General features: G+C 50.6%; 1 protein-coding gene across 2 annotated transcripts in view; it reads left to right on the top strand.

Moving 5' to 3' along the window:
* Window positions 1–24,449, top strand: part of ST8SIA5 (ST8 alpha-N-acetyl-neuraminide alpha-2,8-sialyltransferase 5) — a 189,133-nt gene that overhangs the window by 101,586 nt on the left and 63,098 nt on the right. For both annotated transcript variants that reach the window (XM_088476565.1, XM_088476566.1), the window contains exon 2: window positions 14,937–15,029. In XM_088476565.1, the coding sequence (XP_088332691.1) occupies window positions 14,937–15,029 (93 nt within the window). The remainder of the gene's footprint in view (window positions 1–14,936; window positions 15,030–24,449) is intronic.

Raw genomic sequence — 24,449 nt, 5'->3', positions numbered from 1 at the left:
CACAGTGTTGTATGATGGTGGCACAGTGTTGTATGATGGTGGCACAGTGCTGTATGATGGTGGCACAGTGTTGTATGATGGTGACACAATGCTGGATAAAGGCATCACAGTGCTGTATGATGGTGGCACAGTACTGTATGATGGTGGCACAGTGCTGTGTGATGGTGGCACAATTCTGGATAAATGCATCACAGTGCTGTATGATGGTGGCACAGTACTGTATGATGGTGGCACAGTGCTGTATGATGGTGGCACAGTGTTGTATGATGGTGACACAATGCTGGATAAAGGCATTACAGTGCTGTATGATGGTGGAACAATGCTGGATAAAGGCATCACAGTGCTGTATGATGGTGGAACAATGCTGGATAAAGGCATCACAGTGCTGTATGATGGTGGCACAATGCTGGATAAAGGCATCACAGTGCTGTATGATGGTGGCACAGTGCTGTATGATGGTGGCACAATGCTGGATAAAGGCATCACAGTGCTGTATGATGGTGGAACAATGCTGGATAAAGGCATCACAGTGCTGTATGATGGTGGAACAATGCTGGATAAAGGCATCACAGTGCTGTATGATGGTGGCACAATGCTGGTATAATGGCATCACAGTGCTGTATGATGGTGGCACAATGCTGGATAATGGCATCACAGTGCTGTATGATGGTGGCACAACGCTGGTATAATGGCATCACAGTGTGGCACAGTGCTGGTATGATGGTGGCACAGTGCTGTATGATGGTGGCACAGTACTAGTATGGAGAAGGCAAAGTCCGGGTATGATGGTGGCATAAAGGCATCACAGTGTTGTATGATGGTGGCACAATGCTGGTATAATGGCATCACAGTGTTGTATGATGGTGGCACAGTGCTGATATGATGGTGGCACAGTGTTGTATGATAGTGGCACAGTGCTGTATGATGGTGGCACAGTGCTGGTATGATGGTGGCACAGTGCTGGTATGATGATGGCACAATGCTGTATGATGGTGGCACAGTGCTGGTATGGTGGCACAGTGCTGGTATGATGGTGGCACAGTGCTGGTATGATGGTGGCACAGTGCTGTATGATGGTGGCACAGTGCTGGTATGATGGTGGCACAGTACTAGTATGGAGAAGGCAAAGTCCAGGTATGATGGTGGTACTTTTTTTGTATGCAGCCCACCTAAGCAGGTGAAAAGGTAGGGAAATCTTTGTTTGAAGGTAAAATATCGGGACACAGTACAAGACCTGTGTTACACCCCTCCCAATGATTAATCATGCACTTGGAGGGGTTTATACAGCAATAAAGACATGTCAGTTTTCTTTAAGAAGCTCAATAATGGCTTGAACAATGTGGGGCAGGTACGTGGATGTGTAAATGATGTGGGACAGGTATGTGGAGGTGTAAATGATGTGGGACAGGTATGTGGAGGTGTAAATAATGTGGGACAGGTATGTGGAGGTGTAAATAATGTGGACCAGGTACGTGGAGGTGTAAATGATGTAGGACAGGTATGTGGAGGTGTAAATGATGTAGGACAGGAATGTGGAGGTGTAAATGATGTGGGACAGCTATGTGGAGGTGTAAATGATGTGGGGACAGGTATGTGGAGGTGTAAATGATGTGGGACAGGTATGTGGAGATGTAAATGATGTAGGACAGGTATGTGGAGGTGTAAATAATGTGGACCAGGTACGTGGAGGTGTAAATGATGGGGGACAGGTATGTGGAGGTGTAAATGATGGGGGACAGGTATGTGGAGGTGTAAATGATGGGGGACAGGTATGTAGAGGTGTAAATGATGTGGGACAGGTATGTGGAGGTGTAAATAATGTGGACCAGGTACGTGGATGTGTAAATTATGTGGGACAGGTACGTGGAGGTGTAAATGATGTGGGACAGGTATGTGGAGGTGTAAATGATGGGGGACAGGTATGTGGAGGTGTAAATGATGGGGGACAGGTATGTAGAGGTGTAAATGATATGGGACAGGTATGTGGAGGTGTAAATGATGTGGGACAGGTACGTGGAGGTGTAAATGATGTGGGACAGGTATGTGGAGGTGTAAATGTTAGGGGACAGGTATGTGGAGGTGTAAATGATGGGGGACAGGTATGTGGAGGTGTAAATTATGTGGGACAGGTACGTGGAGGTGTAAATGATGTGGGACAGTCGTGTGGAGGTGTAAATGACGTGGGACAGTCATGTGGATGTGTAAATGATGTGGGACAGTCATGTGGAGGTGTAAATGATGTGGGACAGGTATGTGGAGGTGTAAATGATGTGGGACAGGTATGTGGAGGTGTAAATGATGTGGGACAGGTATGCGGAGGTGTAAATGATGTGGGACAGGTATGTGGAGGTGTAAATGATGGGGGACAGGTAAGTGGAGGTGTAAATAATGTGGGACAGGTATGTGGAGGTGTAAGTTATGTAGGACAGGTAAGTGAAGGTATAATGATGTGGGACAGGTGTGGAGGTGTAAATGATGTAGGACAGGTATGTGGAGGTGTAAATGATGTAGGACAGGTATGTGGAGGTGTAAATGATGGGGGACAGGTATGTGAAGGTGTAAATGATGTGGGAGAGGTATGTGGAGGTGTAAATGATGGGGGACAGGTATGTGGAGATGTAAATGATTGGGACAGGTATGTGGATGTGTAAATGATGTGGGACAGGTACGTGGAGATGTAAATAATGTGGGACAGGTATGTGGAGATGTAAATGATGTGGGACAGGTATGTGGAGGTGTAAATGATGTGGGGACAGGTATGTGGAGGTATAAATTATGTGGGGACAGGTATGTGGAGGTGTAAATGATGGGGGACAGGTACGTGGAGGTGTAAATGATGTGGGGAGAGGTATGTGGAGGTGTAAATGATGTGGGACAGGTATGTGGAGGTGTAAATGATGGGGGACAGGTATGTGGAGGTGTAAATGATGTGGGACAGGTATGTGGAGGTGTAAATGATGTGGGACAGCTATGTGGAGGTGTAAATGATGTGGGACAGGTATGTGGAGATGTAAATGATGTGGGACAGGTATGTGGAGATGTAAATGATGTTGAACAGAAATGTGGAAGGAGAGGGGGAAGGAGAGAAATGACTGATGGCTGGGGAAAGTTTGGGGGATGGGGAGGTGGAGGGGAGAGTAGAGACCCCTAGACCTTGCATTCCCCAGGTCCAATATACTAATGTATAAATATTTATCAATATGTCTATTTTGCAGCTATTTCCATGATTATTGTGATACGGGGAGAATCCCTGAGTGATGGCATTAGGGAGGGTCCATCCCTCCTTCTGCAAGTTGCAATCTGCACATGTACTTAAGTGTTTATAATAAATCAATGTATCTCCCCGTCTCCCTGACACAGAACAACGTGAGTGATCTGGGCAGGAGGCTGAGTGATCAGTGCTGGGTTACTTACCACTTCCTCTCACTGTGACATGCAATCTGTGTATAACTGCAGTGAGAGAGCTATTACATATCACTTATAGTTACACAGGAAGCTCCGGCGGGAGTACATAGACCACAGTATCCTAGCGCCAGGGCCGGATTAAGGTCTGTGGGGGCCCCTGGGCAACAAACATGTGGGGGCCCCTATTAAATGTGACAAACTGGGGGTACGCGCAATGGGGACCTTATGCAGAGCCCCCAGTAGTGTCAGTGCCCACAGTGGTAGTGCCCCGTAAGTAGTGCACCCAGTAGTAGTGCCACCCAGTAGTAGTGCCCCTTATGCAGTGCCCCCTATGCAATACTCCCATTAGTAGTGCCCCCTGTAGTAATGCCCTCTGTATAAATGCCCCCAGTAGGGCCCTGTAGTTGTGCCCCAAATAGTAATGCCCCCCAGTAGTAATTGGGCATGTGCCCAATAGTAATGCCCTAGTAGTAATGCCCCCTGTATAAATCCCCCAGTAGAAATACCCATGCAGTTGTGCCCCAAACAGTAATGCCCCCAGTAGTCATTCCCCCTTTAGTAGAGCCCTCTGTAGAAATGCCTCCAGTAGTAATGCCCCTCTATTAGTGCCCCAATACTAATGCTCCCTCTCTAGTAGAGCCCCCAATAGAAATGCCCCCTGATTAATGCCCCCAGCAGTAATGCCTCCCCCTCCGAGTAATGTTCCCAGTAGTAATTCCCCCCCCAGTAATGCCCCCAGTAGTAATGCCTCCCCCCTCCCCGAGTAATGCCCCAGTAGTAATGCTCCCCCCTGAATAATGCCCTCCACCAGTAATGCCCCCAGTAGTAATGCCTCCACCCTCCCCGAGTAATGCCCCAGGTGTAATGTGTAATGCTCCCCCCCGAGTAATGTCCCCTTTAGTAATGCCCCCGGCCAGTAATGCCCCCAGTAGGCCGCTTGCACTAAATAAAAATAAAATAAAGCTCTTACTTACCTGAACCTTAGCCCCGCGTCCGCTGCAGTCCGCCCGGCTGCTCCTCTGCACTATGACGTCTCTGCCATAGTGCTCTGCGTGAGCCGGAAGCTGGAGCTCATATAAGCTCAAGCCTCCGACTCCGGCTGCCGCTGCGGGGAGGGAGCCGGGCGCCCGCTGTTTACAGCGGGCGCCTGGTAATAGGAGCCTCCTTGTGGCACCGGGCCGCCTCCTCCGGTCCACTTTAACCCCGATGGGTGTGGGGGCCCTTAACGTGTGGGGGCCCAGGGACGATCGCCCCTGTCGCCCCCCCGTTAATCCGGCCCTGCCTAGCGCAGTGACACTGACTATATTGGGGCTCATACAGAGATGGGAGGAATTCACCACTGAGATTATTAGTAGTAAATACTGTAGTCACATTACCCTATGTGTACATAATATAATAATGTAATGAAGTGACATATACATAACAGTGATTGCAATTACAGGCAGGCAGCTTTGCAATTGCGATCCTTGCAATAATGCAAATGTGGAAACACCCCGTTTCCGGGAACGCCGGCCAACTCCGCCCCAGCACCGCCCCTTAAATGCCTCTGCCTGTCAATCAGGCAGAGGCATTCAAGGGCTTGTGTGCTTTTTAGCAGGACCCATTCTGCACAGTCGCAGAATGGGTTCTGCGCACGCACAGATTCCAGATAATCGCTGAATCAAGCCCATTATCTTGACAGTTATTTAATAATGTCAAAGTCACATGAAAAAATGTGCAAACACCCATGCAACCATCATCTGCAGGGGCGTTTTAAGTTAGGAGACGTCTCGTGTGAAGACTCAGGGCCTGATTCAGACCCGCTGGCGAGCGCTGAGCGCTCGCAAGCGGGTCGATGATGGCCCAGTGCGCATGCACGAGACCCGGATAGTGACGGGCAAGTCGTCGCTCCGGGTCTCGTACCAAAGGGGACGTGCTGTTGATGGTGAGTGACAGCACGCCCCCTTTGGTGGGCGTGTCAGGGGCGTGGCTGCCCAGACGGAGGCGTTCCCCTGTTTGAGCCGAAAGCACTCCAGGTCTTGCGGCAACGAGACCCTACCACAAGAGTCTCGTCACAAGCACGATGGTCGCGATGGTCTTGACCATCACGACCATCTTCCTGCCCGCTCGCTATAGCTGTGGGTGGTCACCCACAGCTATGCAAGCGGGCAGGAGGCCGTTCAAAAAAAAAAATATCCCGGCCCTGATTCAGAGCGAGCGCACTGTCAGAGCGTCCGGCTCTGAATCAGGGCCTCAGTATGGGTCCCCTCCTCTCTGGTGTCACAGTAGATTCTGGCTTGGTGTATGCGCGGGTCCGGGAACATGGCACCCGTGCCTTATTTCGGGCGTGGGCCGCCGGGAAAATGGGTAGACTACGTACAGATAAGTATAACACTATATGGGTGCAGGGTGTGTGGTGTGTGGGACACGTGTGTACCGCACACCCTGCACCCATTATAGATACACCTCTGGTCTGGTGCGGGTTTATAGAAGTGGAGTTGTTGCCCATAGCAACCAATCAGATACTACTTATCATTTATCTAGCACCTTCTAGAATATAATAGCTAGAATCGCGATTGCATTGCGAATATGCACGCACAGAGGGCTCGTAAGCGGCCGCTCGTTCGCTCCGAGCGATGTTCGCACATCTGCGCATGCGTATGGGTTGTAATGCGCATGCGCCAACCAGTCAGTGCGGTTGGAAAACATGTGTTCGAAAAATTGCGAGGGCCTGCTAATTTGAGTGACAGGATGAGGCGTTTGTGGGTGGTAACAGGGGAAGGTGCTTGAAAACGGGGAGTGGAGATCCGAACGCAGGCGTGCCAAACGGTCAAAACGGGCGTTTTAAGGGTGTGCATAATTAACAAAGCGGCGTCATCGACCACGTCACTTGGTCGTCTCTTAGCCTGAACTGTTCGCATGATTGCGGTAGGAAAATCCAACCACAAGCACTGCGAGCAGTTCAGACGCCTTTCGATGTACTCGATTAATCTAATAAATAGCGGAGATGACGTATGATGCGAGTGGCCAGGGGGCGTCTTTACAAAATAGCGAGCGCATGTTTCGTTCGCTCGCTCGGACATAGAGGCGTCAACAAACCGCAAAGAGCAAGCGCTCAATTTAAATAGCCGGCCCCTTTTTCTGAACGAGCGAGCGCAAATAGCGTCCGGCTCTGAATCAGGCCCAGAGTACCCACTCGCAAAGTGACAGGTATCAAGCGTTTGGGAGTGGTAACAGGGGAGGGGCTGTTAGAAAAATGCAGACGTGTCTGAGCGCTCAAACGCCGTTTCGTGGGCGTGCATAAATTAGTCATTGCGTTCTCCTGCGCACCATGAGACTTCTCTGCGTGTCATGAGAGCTGCGCTGTTTGCGGCTGGTCAGACCTGCCTTACGTGCTGCGTGACTGCCTGCTGCGCGTCTATGTTACCGATGTTTATGCTGTGGCACCTCATCGCACGGGTATGAGAAGGCAGCAGCGGGCGTCCCTATGCTAGTACCTCCCCAGATGCAAGTAATATTCCTATGGGTTTCACCTTTAACAGTCTAATCAGTATGAGCTGTGGGGTCTGACTAATGGCGCATACACACGGTCAGATTTTTCTTCAGATCTGAACGATAACGGTTTAAAAAATCGTTCAAACGTTCATATCTGAAGGAAAATTTGACATATCTGATGGTGCATACACACGGTCAGATTTGTCAGATCTGTCAGATGAACGATTTGAACGATTTTACCAAAGATTTGAACGATTTGAATGATTGAACGATTTTTGACTGCATTAAAATGAATGGAATCGTCCAAGTCTGACTGCAAACACATCAGATGTCAGATATCGTTATCTGACCATCGGGAACGCGCATCGTTCATCGTCCATCGTTCCGGCATGTCAAGCTGCATACACACACAACGATTTTGTTACCAACGATTTTATGAACGATTTTCTGTCAGATTATCTGTCAGATTATCTTTCAGATTTTTAAAGTGTAGTGAACGATTTTTTTTGAACTACAAACGATTTTTGCATATTCCCTTAATGAAAATCGTTCAGTTGGTCAGTCTGACTGAACTACAAATTACAAATGTGAACGCGAACGATAATCGTTCATCGTTTTAACTCAGAAAGCGAACGATTTTTTCAACGATAGAACGAGAAACGATATCGTTATCAATAATCGTTCAAAAAAATCGTTGTGTGTATGCACCTTAATTCTGGCTGATGTTTGCAGGATAAACAGCGTTCAAAATGGCGGTACCGGGTAAAATTTCTCTTCTCCATGGTCCGTGTTGACTATCTGCACACATGGCACCGTACATACAGTACATACGTGTCTGACTGAGAGACACAGCTAAATACTACATGTGAGATTTCTCTCTCTTTAAGAAGGGGACACGCAGTCGCCGGATAAACAGGAAATAATTAACATAGCTCGGGGTTGTTGGGATAATAATATCCTTCCTATAAGCGTCTGCAGAAGTGCTTGGATCTAACGGGAGTCAGGAAAATTCCTGCGAGCTGGGGAAGTGTGCGACATGTGAGCCTCACACACCTAATTCAGCCAGAAGGTGCTTACGCACGAAGGGAAGGAGCTGAATATTATCATCCTCATCTTGCAGGGGTTCTTCTGAGGTTACCACACTAAACTGGCGGCACCGCGGCCTCCCCGAAGCATCCGGGCTGGAGGCCCAACGAGAGTTACGTAGAAACACTGCTGACTTATATAATTCAGGACTTCATAACTCCTCACATACAGAGGCCTTTCTCTTACAGTATCTATAGTCCTGATTTTAATTGGACTGTTCTAATATTCAATTGCCATAAGGGATAGCCTTGTTGGTTTAGGGCAGTGATTTCCAAAGTTTCTTAAATCACGGCGCCCTAGAGCAGGGGTCTTCAAACTTGGCCCTCCAGCTGCTGTGGAACTACACATCCCAGCATGCACTGCCACCTTTTTGATATAACAGCATGCTAAAACTATGTGCAGTGCATGCTGGGATGTGTAGTTCCACAGCATCTGGAGGGCCAAGTTTGAAGACCCCTGCCCTAGAGTATCAGCATACGTTCACGGCACCCCTAGGCCAAAAGTATCCTATTGAGAAACTCAGAAATAAATATTACATGAAGTAAATTGTGCTTATCTGCTATCTGCCACGAGTCTGATAGTCACTAGATTTAAAGCTCCAATTCATGTAACTTGGTTTTGCCTTTAAGCTAATTGCCGCTCTCACGGTAGTGTCTATGGGGCCTATTCAGTAAGCCTTGGGTGGAGATAAATTGAATGGAGGTAAACTATCAGCCAATCAGCTCCTAATTGCCTTGTCACAGTTTGTGTTTGAAAAATTACAGTTAGGAGCTAGTTGGTTGGTACTTTATCTCCGTTCACTTGGGGCCGTATTCCGTTAGAAGCAAAAAGCCGTTTTCCGCGGAGAAGTATCGCTGATCGCGGCTTTTTCGTGTGGTCGGAACTTATCTCCAAATTCAATTCCAGACGGTTTTCGCCTACGCGGAAAGTCAATGCAATGTAATAAACGAAAAAGATTTGCCTATGAATAAGAGGTGAAGAGAAGTGCACATGTTTATTTTGGTGTGCAAATGTGGGGAAACCACTCAGAACCCTTGGGACAGCCGCCCAAAGGACAACTGTGTCAAAAAATCCTGGGGAAAAACATAAGAACACCCCCAAAAAGTACTTTCATTTTGGGGCCGAAAAAGTACAAAGTTGGGGGACAAGCATAAAAACTAGCGAAATAGCCTCCTTTGGGTTCTACAACGATGGGTCAGGTGTTTTTGGGATTGCAGGTGCATGCAACCGGTGTGTTTTTCACGTTTTTTTTAACTTCACTTTAGAGACATAAAACATGCTAGCACCCATTTTCAAGTACCCCAAATTGACTGGACTACTTATTTTCACCAAAAAGTACTGCTTTCTGCCATTCTTCACCACTTTAACAAGGACGCTAATAACAAGGATTTTAAACAACTTTAGTACCCCAAATAGTTTTATTAGGGATACTTCTACATTGATCCCCAATGTTAGTGCATCTTTTTTGGGGGGTTCAGACTGAATTCCCCTATTCTGATAGTACTTTCCGCCTGTTCTGCATTTGCCGCTTGCAGTTTTCGCCTGGTTTAGTAACCGAATAGGGCAAAAAGCGGGGACGCGCACGATAAGTTTTCGCATTAAAAACATGCGATGTAGGCGAAGAGTCGGCAGGCGAAGCTTTCTCACCGATGCAAAACTAATTGAATACCGCCCTTAATCTCCATCCAAACCTTAGTAAATAGACCCCTATCTCAGCCCAAATATGCCAGTTTCCACAAATTGCGGGCTCTTTGATTTGGCCATCTTTCTCTAAACGCCAGGAATGCTCGCCCCTTTTAAACTCTGCTAAATGTGCGCAATTGGGAGCTATCAAGATGGTGATAACATAACATTTTGTGAACAGCTTTTTGCCAAAAAGCCCCAGTAAATCTTTTTTCAGGTGGGGGTACCACCGGGGATAGTACAGGGGGCTGATGTTTATAACATAAAGCCCAATTGGTAGAGGAAACTCCCGGGATAGAGTTTGTTCTCACTTGGCCAGATACATCAAAGAGTCACTGCCGATAATAATAATGCTGTCACCTGTGGTAACATTTACCGACCTCACTGGCCATAGCGTCCCTGCGCTAAGGTACAAGTCTACTAAACGAGTATTGCGGCCGTACTGCCGCTATTCCTCTTCTGTTATCGCCTTCTCAGTTTGGCGAATGGCGATAACATAAAACAAATGAAGATCTTTGAAAAACTGCTTCATTCTGTGAATATGTATGAATGATTTGTAAATAAATGTGTAAGTGGCGTTTTATGTATGTACAGTATGTATATGTATGTGAGTGGCAGTGTACATATTTATGGACTGTATGTATGTTGGTGTATATGCTTGTTTCAGTGTATATGTCTACTCTACATGTTTATGCTAGTTTGCTGTTTTATTATGTCTATCCGTGTGTATTTTTTTATTTTCTTATTGTGCATTATATGTGCGGTATTCTGCGCCCTGCTGTAAAATTAATTTGGATTATTGATATTACCTCAGTTTGCTTACTTTTATAAGAAAATCAAACTCACCTGTGACTTCTAATGTCTGCAATAACTGATTTTATACCAAAAATAATGCATAAGTAAGATGTCATTAGGTTTGTTACAGTATTGCGCCTGATTCAGACTTGTATGCAAACCAACAAGTGCGACGGTGAGAGAGGGTCAGTACTGCGCACGTGCAGGTCTCCTTCTGCGAGATCCAGGGCCGGCTCCAGGGGTCGGAGCACCCTGTGCCGCATGACCGAAAATGGGGGCGTGGTCCTAATTACCATAGGCCATGTCTCCTACGCAGGGGCTGGCTGGCTGGCAACTTTTAGCCTGGGGGGCAAATGCATGCAGGCGGCCCTGCAGAGGAGTAGCGTGTAGCCACGGTGCCCGAAGAACGTGTTTCAGGGAGGAGGCGGTTCCATATGGGATTAATGTAAGGTAAAAATAAAGATTAGGGGCAGCCCCCTGTCGTAGTGCCCATATGCAGTGCCCCCGTGTGCCATAGGAGATAACACCCTTAAGCAGGCCTCCAGTAGTGCTCCCAGTAGTGATCCCCCCCTATGCAGTGCCCCTTGTGCCCCCAGTAGTGGTCCCCCCTGTTCAGTGCCCCTTGTGCCCCCAGTAATAAGCCCCTTATATAGTGCCCCCAATAGTGGTACCCCCTATGCAGTGCCCCCAGTAGCAGTCCACCCCCCCCATGCAGTGCCCCCAATAGTGGTAACCCTTATGCAATGTCCCTTAAATAGTGGCCCCAGGTGTAGTCTCCCCCCTATGCAGTACCCTCAGTATTGCCCTTTATATAGAGCCCCCAGCAGTGATCCCTCGCCTTGCCCCCAGTGGTAGTCCCCTCCCCCTATGTAGTGCCCCTAGTAGTAGTCCCCTCCCCTTGTAGTGCCCCCAGTAGTAGTAGTAGTCCCCCCTTCTAGTTCCCCCAGTAGTAGTAGTCCCCCCCTTGTAGTGCCCCCAGTAGTAGTAGTCCCCCCCCTTGTAGTGCCCCCATAGTAATACACCCCCCTGGTAGTGCCCCCAGTAGTAATCCCCCCCTGGTAGTGCCCCCATAGAAATCCCCCCCTGGTAGTGCCCCCATAGTAATCCCCCCCTGGTAGTGCCCCCATAGTAATCCCCCCCCCTTGGTAGTGCCCCCATAGTAATCCCCCCCCTTGGTAGTGCCCCCATAGTAACCCCCCCCTTGGTAGTGCCCCCATAGTAATTCCCCCCCTTGGTAGTGCCCCCATAGTAATCCCCCCCCTTGGTAGTGCCCCCATAGTAACCCCCCCCTTGGTAGTGCCCCCATAGTAACCCCCCCTTGGTAGTGCCCCCATAGTAATCCCCCCCCTTGGTAGTGCCCCCATAGTAACCCCCCCCCCTTGATAGTGCCCCCATAGTAATCCCCCCCCTAGTAGAGAGAGACTTAATAAAAAAATAAAAAAAAAACACTTACCTGAAACTCCCGCTCCTGGTCCCGACGCTTCCACCGGCTCCTCTGGCCGCTTTGCATTATGGGAGAGACGTCGTCATGACGACGGCTCTCCCATTACCCACTGCGGGAGCCGGAAGATGGCTCCCACAGTGGGAGCAGCAGCAGCCGATGAGAGTCTGACAGACTCTCAGCGGCTGCTGATTACAGCAAACACACAGCTGCCGGCTCCGGCGGCTGTGTGTTTGTGCTGTGTAGCGCTGACCGGACTCCGTCCGGTCAGCGCTACGCACGCGGTGCAGTCTCTGTCACAGTGACACAGACTGCACCGGCCCGCATGACGCTGCGGCCCGGGGGGCACATGGCACCCTGCCCCCCGGCCCAGCCCGCCACTGCTCCTACGTGACGTTATTTGGAGGCGTTCCCGCACGGCATGCCTCCAAACAAAGTCAGGCGGGGGGGGAGCCTCACTAGCTGGGCTTCCCCCAGCCCTCGACCCGTCACTGAATGAATGCCGTGCGCATGCGTGCAGCATCCATTCAGGCTCTCCGGGGGTCCGGCAGCACCGCACAGCAGCGGCGGTGGGGGTCTCCAACCTCCCGATTTTGACCATCCGTGGGCCCCATCCGGGATATTGGGGGGAGGGGTGCGCCCTCTATGGGTGGCGCCCCTGTTCGACCGCACTGGTTGGAATGGTCAGCGGCCGCCCGACAGGAGCAGAGTGCGAAGCAGCGGAAGCCCGACAGCGCTGGAAATCCCGATCGTGGATAGGTAAGTATAGACTAACCTAACCTAACCCCCCTAACCATAATCCTCCTTAGGGGTGCCTAACCCTAACTTCCCCCCCAAGTGCCTAACCCGCCTAACCCTAACCACCCGCTTCCCCGCTGCCTAAACCTAAGTCCCCCGGGGGGGTGCCTAACCCTAAGTCCCCCCCGGGGGTGCCTAACACTAACCCTCCCTCCCCCTAGCCTAACCCTAACCCTCCCGGGGGGGTGCCTAACCCTAAGTCCCCCCCGGGAGCCCTAAACCTAACCCTCCCCCCCGCGGCTGTCCGTTCGCGGCGCCCAGCATCACTACGATCGTGATGCCGGGCGCCGGTCTCCCGGCGTCGGGGAAATGCGGGCGTCTACATCTAGACACCCGGCATTTCACCCATGCCGGGATAAGACAGTCGGGAAGCCGGCTGCCGGTATTTAGGCAGTCGGCTTCCCGATTGCTTCCCCACTGGTTGAACACCCCTAGAGCCGACCCTGCCGAGATTGCTTGCAATGCCCCACAGCCACGGATGGATTGGTATGCTGCGCCCATTTGAGGATGGCGAGGGGGCAGCGATGGGGACTGTTTTACAAAATGGGGGCATGTCACCCCTGTTTTGTAGGCGTGCTGAGGCCGGGATCTGCGTTGGACTTCCTGACCCCGGCTGAAGTTGCTCAAACCAATTTATAAGCCCCCCGCAGGTGCATGGAAGCGAGGGGGTTAGTCTAGACAGGAAAAACAGATTCCCCCAGCTCACTGCAAATAGACCAGCAAACGTGATTTACATCTTACAGTATATGGTAATAGTAATGAAGAGATCTCAGTTGCATACATTTGCAAATATATGCTAAACCACCAGCATTGGCATGGCGTCTCTGTTCTGGTGGTCCTAATGCTACAAGATAATAGCACCATTATTGGGTCATATAGTCATGTATTTCTAAATGACAGAAGCTGATTGGTTGGCACTTTAAGGCTCATACACACTAGACGATGTGTGTATGAGCCGACCTCATCGGCGACGGACCCCATGACGGCAACGACGAATGACGGCGGGGGCGCGGGGCCATGCTGCATTCGACAGCGTGGCATCGTTAATGATATCCCCAGATTGAGCTGCATGTACAGCCGTCTGGGTATATCGTTAACGACCCGCGGGAGCGCGCATCGTTGGTTGTTCAGACCATACACACTAGACTATATGAACGATATATCTTTGAACGATATCTTTATCATTCATATCATTCACTTTTATCGTCTAGTGTGTACGTGGCATTACTGTATCTCTTTCCTCTCTATCTCTCTCCAACATTTGATAAATCTCCCCCTATACCTATCACTCAGAGGTCACATTAGGACATTACTCATCCAGAGAGTGACACATAATATATTTCACAATTGTTAATATACTTTGCTGGACCAATACTTCCATCTTCTGTGCTTCCTTCCTTTCTCCTTACATCCATCTAACTTATGGGTGTGGTATAAGAGATATCAGTAAATAGTTAGACAATGTCTAGATAGACACCAGATGTTAGACAGTCAATAGATAGACAGGGAAAAAAGTTAGACACAAACAAAAGTCAGACACATTAAAGTTAGACATGTAAAAAGTTCGACAGGTACAAAAGGTCGACAGGGTCAAAAGTTCGACATGAAAATGGTCGACACAAAAATGGTCGACAATGTTTTATTTTATTTTTCAGCCCTAATCTTCACCCTAACCCTCCCCTTGGTGCCTAACCCTACTACTCCCTCCTGGTGCCTAATCCTAACCGTCTGGGTAAGTGCCTAACCATGGGGGTAAGTGCCTAACCCTCCCCTTGGTGCCTAACCCTACCCCTCCCTCCTGGTGCCTAACCCTAACCGGATGGGTAAGTGCCTAACCCTAACCGTGGGGATAAGTGCCTAACTCTAACCCTCCAGTAAGTGCCTAACCCTAAACCTAACCCTAATCCTAAAAAATAAATAAAAAATGTGTCTACCATTTTTGTGACGATCATTTTCATGTCGAACTTTTGACCCTGTCGATTTTTTGTACCTGTCGAACTTTTTACATGTCTAACTTTAGTGTGTCTGACTTTTGTCGGTGTTGAAGTTTTATCCCTGTCTAACTATTAACTGTGTAACATCTGGTGTCTTACCTCCCCAGACATTACAGGAGATCCCCGGCCCGGCCCTGCCCAGCCAGGTCACCAACGTTTTATGATGTGTTATATTGTATATATATATATATATATATTGTCCACACAAGTGGTGCTAATGCGGCTCAGCTCTAATGTCTTTTAACTCTACTTCATTTCAGATACTTTGAATTTTATGAAGGTCCTTTGGATTATAACTCTACAAAATGCTTGGAATTGAGGCAGGATCTCATGGCTGTGAAGGTTCTCTCTATGTAAGTATAGTATAGCACCGGAATGGTGACACACTTCCCTTATTTATAGAATACTGAAAGTAAGATCAGTTTTCAAAAACTTTTGAAAAGTTTGGATTGAATTAAGGGTCTGATGCAGGAGTGATCGCAGATTCCCGCAGAATGCGTCCTACGCAGTCTCACAGACTGCACAGTCTCACGCAAACCCTTGAATGCCTCTGCCTGATTAACCCGGCAGAGGCATTTAAGGGGCGGGGTCGGCCGCCGTTTTCCAGAAACAGGGGCGTGTGCTCCCCGTTTTCCAGGAGTGGCTAGCCCAGGATCTGCATTGATAAACGCAGTGTCCTGGGCTCGCAAACCTGCCAGCCTGAGTAAGATGAGGCTTACTCAGCTGGCCAGAGGCCTGGCGCCGTCCACCATCACGACCATCGACCACCGATGGTTTTAGATGATGATCTCAGCACTTTGACCTCCGTCGCAGTGCTGGGATCGCTAATGCATCAGGGGGTGTCATATATCTCCTGCTGCATTTGCATTATTGCAAGGATCGCAATTGCAAAGCTGCCTGCGTGCATAAATCATATAACTATAGCCTTCGTGCATATATCACATCTATAGCCTGTGTGCATACATCATATGTCTATAGCCTGCGCGCGTACATCATATGTCTATAGCCTACGTGCATACAGCATATACCTATAGCTAGCATTCATACATCATGTATCTATAGCCTGTGTGCATACATCATATATCTATAGCGAGCGTGCATACATCATATATCTATAGCCTGCGTGCATACATCATATATCTATAGCCTGCGTACATCATATGTCTATAGCCTGCGTGCGTACATCATATGTCTATAGCCTACGTGCATACAGCATATATCTATAGCTAGCGTTCATACATCATATATCTATAGCCTGCGTGCAGCTTTGCAATTGCCATCCTTGCTGAATCAGGCCCTCGAGTCCTTCCCCCAATCAGTGCCAGTTCCAGGAATCCCAATCCATCTGACATTTCCATGTAGGGTATTTCTACTTCAGGGTCCATAGGGTATCCACAGGATACCTTGGGTATAGGTGTGACGTCAGTCGCTGGGCACCATAGAGTTAAGCTTTTCAGCCTCCCAGGATGCACTAGGGTCCCCCTCCTATACCCCGCCCCCGAGCCAAGGCACCTCAGTTTAGTTTGGTGCCCGGCCGGCGTCGGGTGCACCTGTCGGAGTGGGGGCTAGAAGAGCCCCTGAAGCTTTCTTCAGTGCAGCTGTGGCTGCACATCTGGATGTACAGCATGGACAGTCAGTCTTGACGTCCATACTGTCTTCCCTACACCCCCGCCGGTACCAGAACGCCGGTACCGATCCGGGGATGCTGGTGAGCATCTGGGGTCACAGCTAGCGGTGACCCCAGATGTTCCGGACCATGGCCGGATCCAAGGGGGACAAAGGTAAGCAGCGGGGTCCCGCGGTGGGTCCCCGCTGGTCACATGGTCCTAAGTCCCCAGGCAGGGGGCTCCCTGGGGACTGACTGCAGCGTGGAGCCAGGCGACCAACCTGCGCTTTCCACTACCCCCTGGCACAGCGGACCGCAGCAGAGCGGTAGCGCTGCGGCATCCCAGGGGTTAAATGCATGCCAGGGGAGCGCGCCTTCCCTGTCTCACAGCCGGCGCCTCCCCCTCTGCACACAGCCCTCTCTGCATGCTGCCGACTGGTCCTGTGGCAGCGCTCCTCCCCCAGGCCAGCCTCCTCTCTGCTCCTCGGCGGCCATCTTCTCCAGAACGCATGGTGAACACTGCTGGAAGCGCTGGACGGAAGCATCGTGGTCTGGGTCCCCCCGCATACCTCTCCTCCGCTGTGGTCAGGTCTGTGTATGCAGCGCTGTGTCCTACCAGGCCCTGTGTCTGCGTAGTTGAGTGATCAGCGCTGTTAGTGCAGGAATTGATTTTCTTTGCATTGTATGTGACTGTGCTAGCGCTGCTGCCTGTAACTTTTCTCTAAACTGTCAGCTTTATTACTGTCCCTGTTCTTTCTGCTAAGCCCTTGCGGTGCGGTGCTGCAGGGTGGTCTCTCGCCTATTTACGTTATAATTGGTGAGAGAGGTCACATACGTGGTGCCATCATGTCCGAAAGTGATTTTCCCCTCCGGCTACAGTGTACTACGTGTAAAGTACCGTTAGCGGAGGGGGAGGGTAGCGCGGAGGGCCTTTGCCGGCAGTGTTTGTCCATGGCGCGGCCTCTTACGGTTACAGCACCGGTACAGGAGCCACCATGGGCTTGTTTCGCTCAGGCGCTTACAGCCTTAGTGGGCCAGTTAGCTCCGCAGCCCGCGTTTACACCGATGGGTTTTTCCCAGCAGTTAGTGGTGTCGTCACCCATGCAGGGTTTCCCACGACAATTGGTGGTGCCCCACAGTCTCCCTATTTCCCCGCTCCCGGTTTCTCAGGAGCCAGCGTGGGTTAACTCCCTGACGAGTTCTGTACAGCACTTGTCGGATGTGTTGCAAGGGGAGTCTGTGATGCGGCCGCATAAACGGCCGGTGGCGTCTCTGTCGGCTCCTTATGAGGATGACGAGGGGACGTCTGATGATGGGGAGATTCTGGATCCTTACGATCAGGAATCTCTCCATACTAAGGACGCTGATGCTAAGTCCAAAGTATATATTCCTGGACTTATTCGGGCGGTCCGCACAGCCTTGGTGATTGAGGACGAAGTTCCCCCAGCGGCTAAATCTAAGTATGCCTTTTTCAAGGATGTGAAGGGCGATGCCACAGTCTTTCTTCTTTCGGGTCAGTTGGTGGACCATTTAGAGGAGGCGTGGAAACAGCCTGGCAAAAGATACCAGCCGCAGAGACGCCTGGCGGTGGCTTATCCATTAGCGGATAATTATTTTGCAAAGTGGGAATCCCCTCCACAGGTGGATTCTCACGTGACCCGTCTTGTCCATAGTGCCACATTGCCGATGCCATCCATGTCCTCCCTTAAGGATGCTACGGACCGCAAGGTGGAAATCTGCCTGAAGTCCGCTTATTCCCTTGCGGGGGGGGGCAGCACAGCCGGCTATGGCCATTTGCTGGGTTGCCAGAGCGATGGAGCGCTGGACGGATTCATTAGAGGCTTCTTTTGATTCCGACTGTCCGGCCGAACAGGCGGAGTTGATTGGCAATCTCCGTGATTCGGCCACCTACGTCAACGAGGCAGCCCTGGACATTAGTACTCTGGTGTCTAGGATTTCTTCAGCAGCGGTAGCTGCTCGTCGCACCTTGTGGCTGCGATCCTGGAAGGTGGACGCAGATTCCAAGAAAGGTCTGGAAGCGTTGCCGTTTACCGGAGAAGTTCTCTTCGGTCCGGATCTGGATAAGATTGTGGCCACGCTGGCGGCAGCCAAATCGGCTTGTCTCCCGTCGGCCGCTGCTCCTTCTGGTTCTGGACCATCGTCCTTTCGGTCATCTAGGGCCCAGGGCAGGCCCAAACCACAGTCGTTTCCTCGACAGGCTGGTCCTAAGAAATCGGCCAAGCCCCGGAAGCAGGCATGGAGTACCAGACGTCCGGCCCCCAAGCCAGATGACAAGCCTGCGGCCTGACGGTCCGGGCCTCCCTTTGGGGGATCCCAGGGTGGGAGGCCGCCTGCTACAGTTCGCCCAGTGTTGGTCGACCACTACGACAGACACTTGGGTTCTGGAGGTGGTTTCCCACGGATACGCCCTCTCCTTCCGGCACAGACCCCCGGCTCGATTCTTCACCACGGGTCTACCATCAGACCGGAACAAGGCTACGGAGCTGCGGAAGGTATTGCACACTATGCTCCAGGCTGGAGTTATAGTGCCTGTTCCATTCTCCCAGAGGGGCCAGGGTTTCTATTCAAATCTATTTTTGGTACAGAAACCCAATGGGTCATATCGTCCGATTCTCAACCTCAAAGCACTCAACAAGTCTTTGCGGGTCCCGAAGTTTCGGATGGAGACCCTACGGTCCATCATTCTGGCGCTGGAACCTGGGGACTACATGGTGTCATTGGACATACAGGACGCTTACCTGCATGTCCCTATTCTTTTGCGCCATCAACAGTTCCTCAGGTTTGCAATCCGCAGCGACCACTTCCAGTTTCGGGCGTTACCTTTTGGCCTGGCGACAGCACCACGTGTTTTCACCAAGGTGATGGCGGTCATGGCGGCTTCTCTGCGGCTGCAGGGAGTCCGCATGTTGCCGTACTTGGACGACCTGTTATTGGTGGCAGGATCTCCAGAGCTCCTGTTACGCCACTTGGACCTGACCATTGCACTGCTGCAACGGCACGGCTGGCTAATCAACTGGCAGAAGTCCACTCTAATCCCGTCTCGGAGGATTCTGCATCTTGGAACCTTATTGGACTCGGGACAGCAAAGGATCTTCGTGACGGAGGACAAGATCTCTGCTTTACAGTCAAGGGTGCGCAGTTGTCTGCACAGCTGCCGGGTGTCCTTACACTCGGCGATGAGGTTACTGGGCTCCATGGTGTCGGTGTTCGACATGGTGGAATACGCCCAGTTTCACTCCAGACCTCTGCAGCACCTGATCCTGTCCAAGTGGAACGGGCTGACTCAGTCTCTGAAGTCCCAGACAATTGTGCTCACCCCGGAGGTTCGCCTGTCCCTTGCGTGGTGGTTACAGACGACCCACCTCAACAAGGGACGTCCGTTCTGGGTTCCAAATTGGGTCCTGTTGACAACGGACGCCAGTCTTCGGGGCTGGGGAGCAGTTTCGGGTCCACACTTGTTCCAGGGCAGGTGGACACCGACAGAAGCGGAGCTTCCAATAAATATCTTGGAACTCCGTGCGGTCTTCAATGCTCTCCAGCAGGCACAGCGGTTTCTCCAGGGTCACCCGGTGCAGGTCCAGTCGGACAACGCTACCACCGTGGCCTACATAAACAGGCAAGGAGGAACTCGCAGTCGGGCGGCTCTCGTAGAGGTCTCTCGGATCCTGGTTTGGGCGGAGCGCAATCTTCCGGCCATATCAGCGGTCTTCATCCCGGGAGTGCTAAATTGGGAGGCGGACTTTCTAAGTTGCCAGGACGTTCATCCGGGGGAATAGTCCCTGCACCCGGACGTTTTTCAACTACTGGTGGACAGGTGGGGTCTTCCAGAAATCGACCTCATGGCGTCCCGGCACAACAACAAGTTGCCGGTGTACGGGTCTCGCACAAGAGACGAAGGGGCGTCTCTGGTGGATGCTCTGTCCGTCCGGTGGACATTCCGGTTCGCATACCTGTTCCCTCCGGTCTCCCTTCTTCCACGGGTAATCCGGAAATTCAAACAGGAAGGAGGGACGCTCCTGTTGATAGCTCCCGCGTGGCCCAGACGGCACTGGTTCTCAGACCTTCAGGGTCTGTCCGTGGACAGTCCTCTGCGGTTGCCGCTACGACCGGACCTTCTGTCTCAGGGTCCTTGCCTTCACCCGGACCTGACTCGGCTGTCTTTGACGGCGTGGCTGTTGAGACGGCCATGCTGAGGTCCCGGGGGTTTTCCAGCTCTGTGGTGCGTACCATGTTACGAGCTCGGAAACCGTCTTCCGCGAGGATATACCATCGCGTGTGGCATACGTTCTTCCAGTGGTGTCGACCGAGAGGTTATGCACCGCGGGAGTTTCGTCTGTCTCGGATTCTCGCCTTCCTGCAAGCGGGACTAGATCATGGGCTTCGCCTTGCTTCTTTGAAGGTACAGGTTTCGGCCCTATCTGTCTGGTTTCACCGTAGGATTGCTACAATCCCGGATGTGCGCACCTTTATGCAAGGTGTTCTCCGCATTCAGCCGCCCTTTGTTCCACCTGTGGCGCCTTGGGATTTGGCTGTGGTCCTGAGGGCTCTCCAAGGACCGCCGTTTGAACCACTGGGCTCAGTGGATCTTAAATGGCTAACAGCTAAGACTGTTTTCCTTCTGGCCATTGCTTCGGCCAGACGTGTTTCTGAGTTAGGGGCTCTTTCTTGTAGACCCCCTTTCTTGGTTTTTCATGGGAACAGGGCAGTGCTCCGCACTCGGCCCGAGTTCCTTCCCAAAGTTGTTTCCCAGTTTCATGTTAACGAGGAAATAGTTGTTCCGGCCTTTAACTCACTGGGTCTTTCCGTGGGTGAGGCCTCTTTGGATGTTGTGCGGGCCTTAAGGACTTATGTTGACTGCACTTCTTCGTTTAGGAAGTCGGACGCTTTGTTTGTCCTCTATGGCTTCCGTAAAAAGGGTTGGCCTGCTTCAAAGCAAACTTTGGCAGCCTGGATCCGTATGGCTATTTCTGAAGCTTATCTTCATGAAGGCCTACCGGTCCCTCCTTCTCTGAAGGCTCATTCCACTAGGTCTGTGGGTCCTTCGTGGGCGGCTCGACGTGGTGCCTCGGCAGTTCAGATCTGCAAGGCTGCTACGTGGTCCTCTGTCCATACCTTCGTGAGGTATTACAGGTTTGACACCTTCGCCTCTCAGGATGCTTCCTTCGGGCGGCGGATTCTCCTTTCTGCACAGGAGCGTCCCCACCCTTAAAGGATACTGCTTTGGGACATCCCCAAGGTATCCTGTGGATACCCTATGGACCCTGAAGTAGAAAATATGAGATATGGTAAGAACTTACCCTTGTTATCTCTATTTCTACGAAGTCCATAGGGTTCCACAGGACTCCCGCCCTGTCGCACCTGTGCTGCAGATGGGCTTTGCTCTGGTCACCGGTTTTCCGTCTCCCTCTGGTGAGAATGTGATTCTTGTATGTGTCCAGATCTTTTTTCTCTCTCTTCCTTCTCCTCCTCCGGCCTATGGCTTGATAACTAACTGAGGTGCCTTGGCTCGGGGGCGGGGTATAGGAAGGGGACCCTAGTGCATCCTGGGAGGCTGAAAAGCTTAACTCTATGGTGCCCAGCGACTGACGTCACACCTATACCCAAGGTATCCTGTGGAACCCTATGGACTTCGTAGAAATAGAGATAACAAGGGTAAGTTCTTACCATATCTCATATTTTTTGGTTTGTTTACCTAATGGTGGGCAATCGGCGGCCCTCCAGCTACTGCTGAACTACACATCCCAGCACGCCCTGCCACAGTTTTAGCATGTCCTAATAGCAAAACTGTGGCAGGGCATGCTGGGTCATGTAGTCCCACAGCAGCTGGAGAGCTGCTTATTGCCCACCCCCGGCACCTATGGATTATCAATGGGGGGGTGGTCGGACGTGCCTGTGCGTTTGAGCATTACAGGGGCGTGCATAATTAAGCCCCAGCAACGGCATAGCCAGAGGTCTAGATGGTGACCGGAAACTTCGCAGGTTGTGAATCAGGTCAAGCTCAACCACAACTGTGCGTATGTGTCCGATGTTACTCAATGTTACCGATGTTTTTGCTGACTTGCAGATGTATGTAATGGGAAGTGGGCGGCTTTATAAGCCGCTGGGTGTCTTGGTATACTTTTGCGATTGTAGTGTGATCGCATTCATTTGCATAATTTTGCAACGCACGGGTGCCTGCGATTGCAGACTTGTGATCCATGCTGAATGAGGCCCTTAATGCATTGAATAGCGCATCTCCCTACAGTGCTAGGATGGATACATGGGCGTGGCCATCTCGTGGAGAGGGTGTGCCTTTATTACGGAGCGTGCATTAGAACTAGAGATGTGCGCAGACCCCTGCGTTTTGGTTTTGGAAAAAGCGGTTCGGGGTTTTCTTACAAAAATTGATAAAAACAGCTAAATTCATGTAACTTGGACCTGTCTTTGTTCTCATAGTTTTATTAACTAATTCATTTTGACCAATTTTGGCACCTGGAATCACGAGGGAGGGGCTTACATGCGATCAGATACATGCGAGATCCGTTTTTTAGACCCGAAATCTGACTTGCGGGAAGATCCGAGCCGGGACTTGGCTTAACTCGGAACGCCAGAGTTTGCATGTGTTAGGTTTTCATCAAAACGGAATCGATCATCTCTATTTAGAACACCCTCAAGGACGTGTCTGAAACGTCTGCTACATATCCCCTTCCAGTCCCCCCAATTTATGGGACATAGGGCTGATTCACCACCATACGCAACTGCGATAGTATGCCAACTCATTGCCATAGCAATCCTGTCACAGCACTACACAAGGACGCCCACTTTACCTTACACACATTCGTAATATTTAGCAAGACTGCAAAACCATCGGTAACAGTGAGTACCATCGCAGCCTCACGCACACTTTCACAAGCCCTGACCTTACTTAGAAATTGCTAACTTCAGCGCACGCTATCAGGCCTCAGGCTGCGTACGGCATCGCAGTGGATCATTTATGCACGCCCCTGCAACAGCATTCAAATGCACTGGGGCGCCTGCGTTTGGCTGACCGCCCCCACCCCGCGCACAACCCACAAACGGTACTTCCTGTCAATCACTCTGCTATGGGTCTACGTAGTCACTGCGATCGCAGTCCTCATCGCAGCGGCTGGGTCACGCACGCGCACTGCAATGCGTTCGCATGCACAGTGTGAAACAAACGGCAGATTGCGCTCGTAATCGCAGTTGGTGTACGGTAGTGAATCAGGGCCATAGTTCCCAACTTTTGAGAAAATTGGGGCAATGTATGTATGTATGTCCTCATATCGGGAGTGTCCTGCCAAAAACCTTGGGAGGTGTTAAATTGTGTCATTCTTTACACATAAAGATAGAAAAATACATTTATTGCCATAAAGGCGCTTTACTGAGCCATAACAGTACACATTTATATGATGAAAATATCAATAATAATAATACATTTGTCACAAGTATGAGCCACTTCTCACCAGGCACAATCATTGTATAACCGTATAACTGTATAATAAAGAATGCCCCCCAATAAGAGGGGTTCTTTGCTTTTGTCCTGCTCACTTGCAGGAACCCCCTGACTTGTATACATCTAGTATAACCTTGAGGAGCACCAGCAACCTACTTTATTTCCACATACCGATTCCACTTTCATGTCCTTCTCTGAACTCATTTATATAAATTGCTGGTTTACATATTTACATTTACATTTTATTTCATAGACTGGTGCAGGATCGTTTTTTCTCTTTTATATTGTATAAAGGAGATGTAGTCAGGATCCCGACACTCAGAACGCAGGTGGTCACAAACCTGACAATGGCACCCCGATGGTCACTATCCCAACACATTCCAACAGTGAGTATTAGGGTTAGGCACTAGGGGGAGGGTTAGGGTTAGGCACTAGGGGGAGGGTTAGGGTTAGGCTGCAGGAAGGGAACGGTTAGGTTTAGGCTGCAGGAGGGGACGGTTAGGGTTAGGCTTCAGGAGGGGACAACTAGTGTTAGGCACTAGGGTTAGGATTAGGCCACGGGAAAGGAACGGTTAGGGTTAGGTTGCGGGAGAGGACGGTTAGGGTTAGGCACTAGGGGGAGGGCTAGGGTTAGGCTGGGGGAAGGAAACGGTTAGGGTTAAGCTGCAGGAGGGGATGGTTAGCTTTAGGCAC

The sequence above is a fragment of the Taudactylus pleione genome, unplaced genomic scaffold (assembly GCF_031769625.1).
Source record: "Taudactylus pleione unplaced genomic scaffold, aTauple2 ptg000189l, whole genome shotgun sequence".
Taxonomy (NCBI): Eukaryota; Metazoa; Chordata; class Amphibia; order Anura; family Myobatrachidae; genus Taudactylus; species Taudactylus pleione.
Note: the sequence above shows the minus strand (reverse complement) of the source record. Positions and strands in the feature narration are given on the sequence as shown.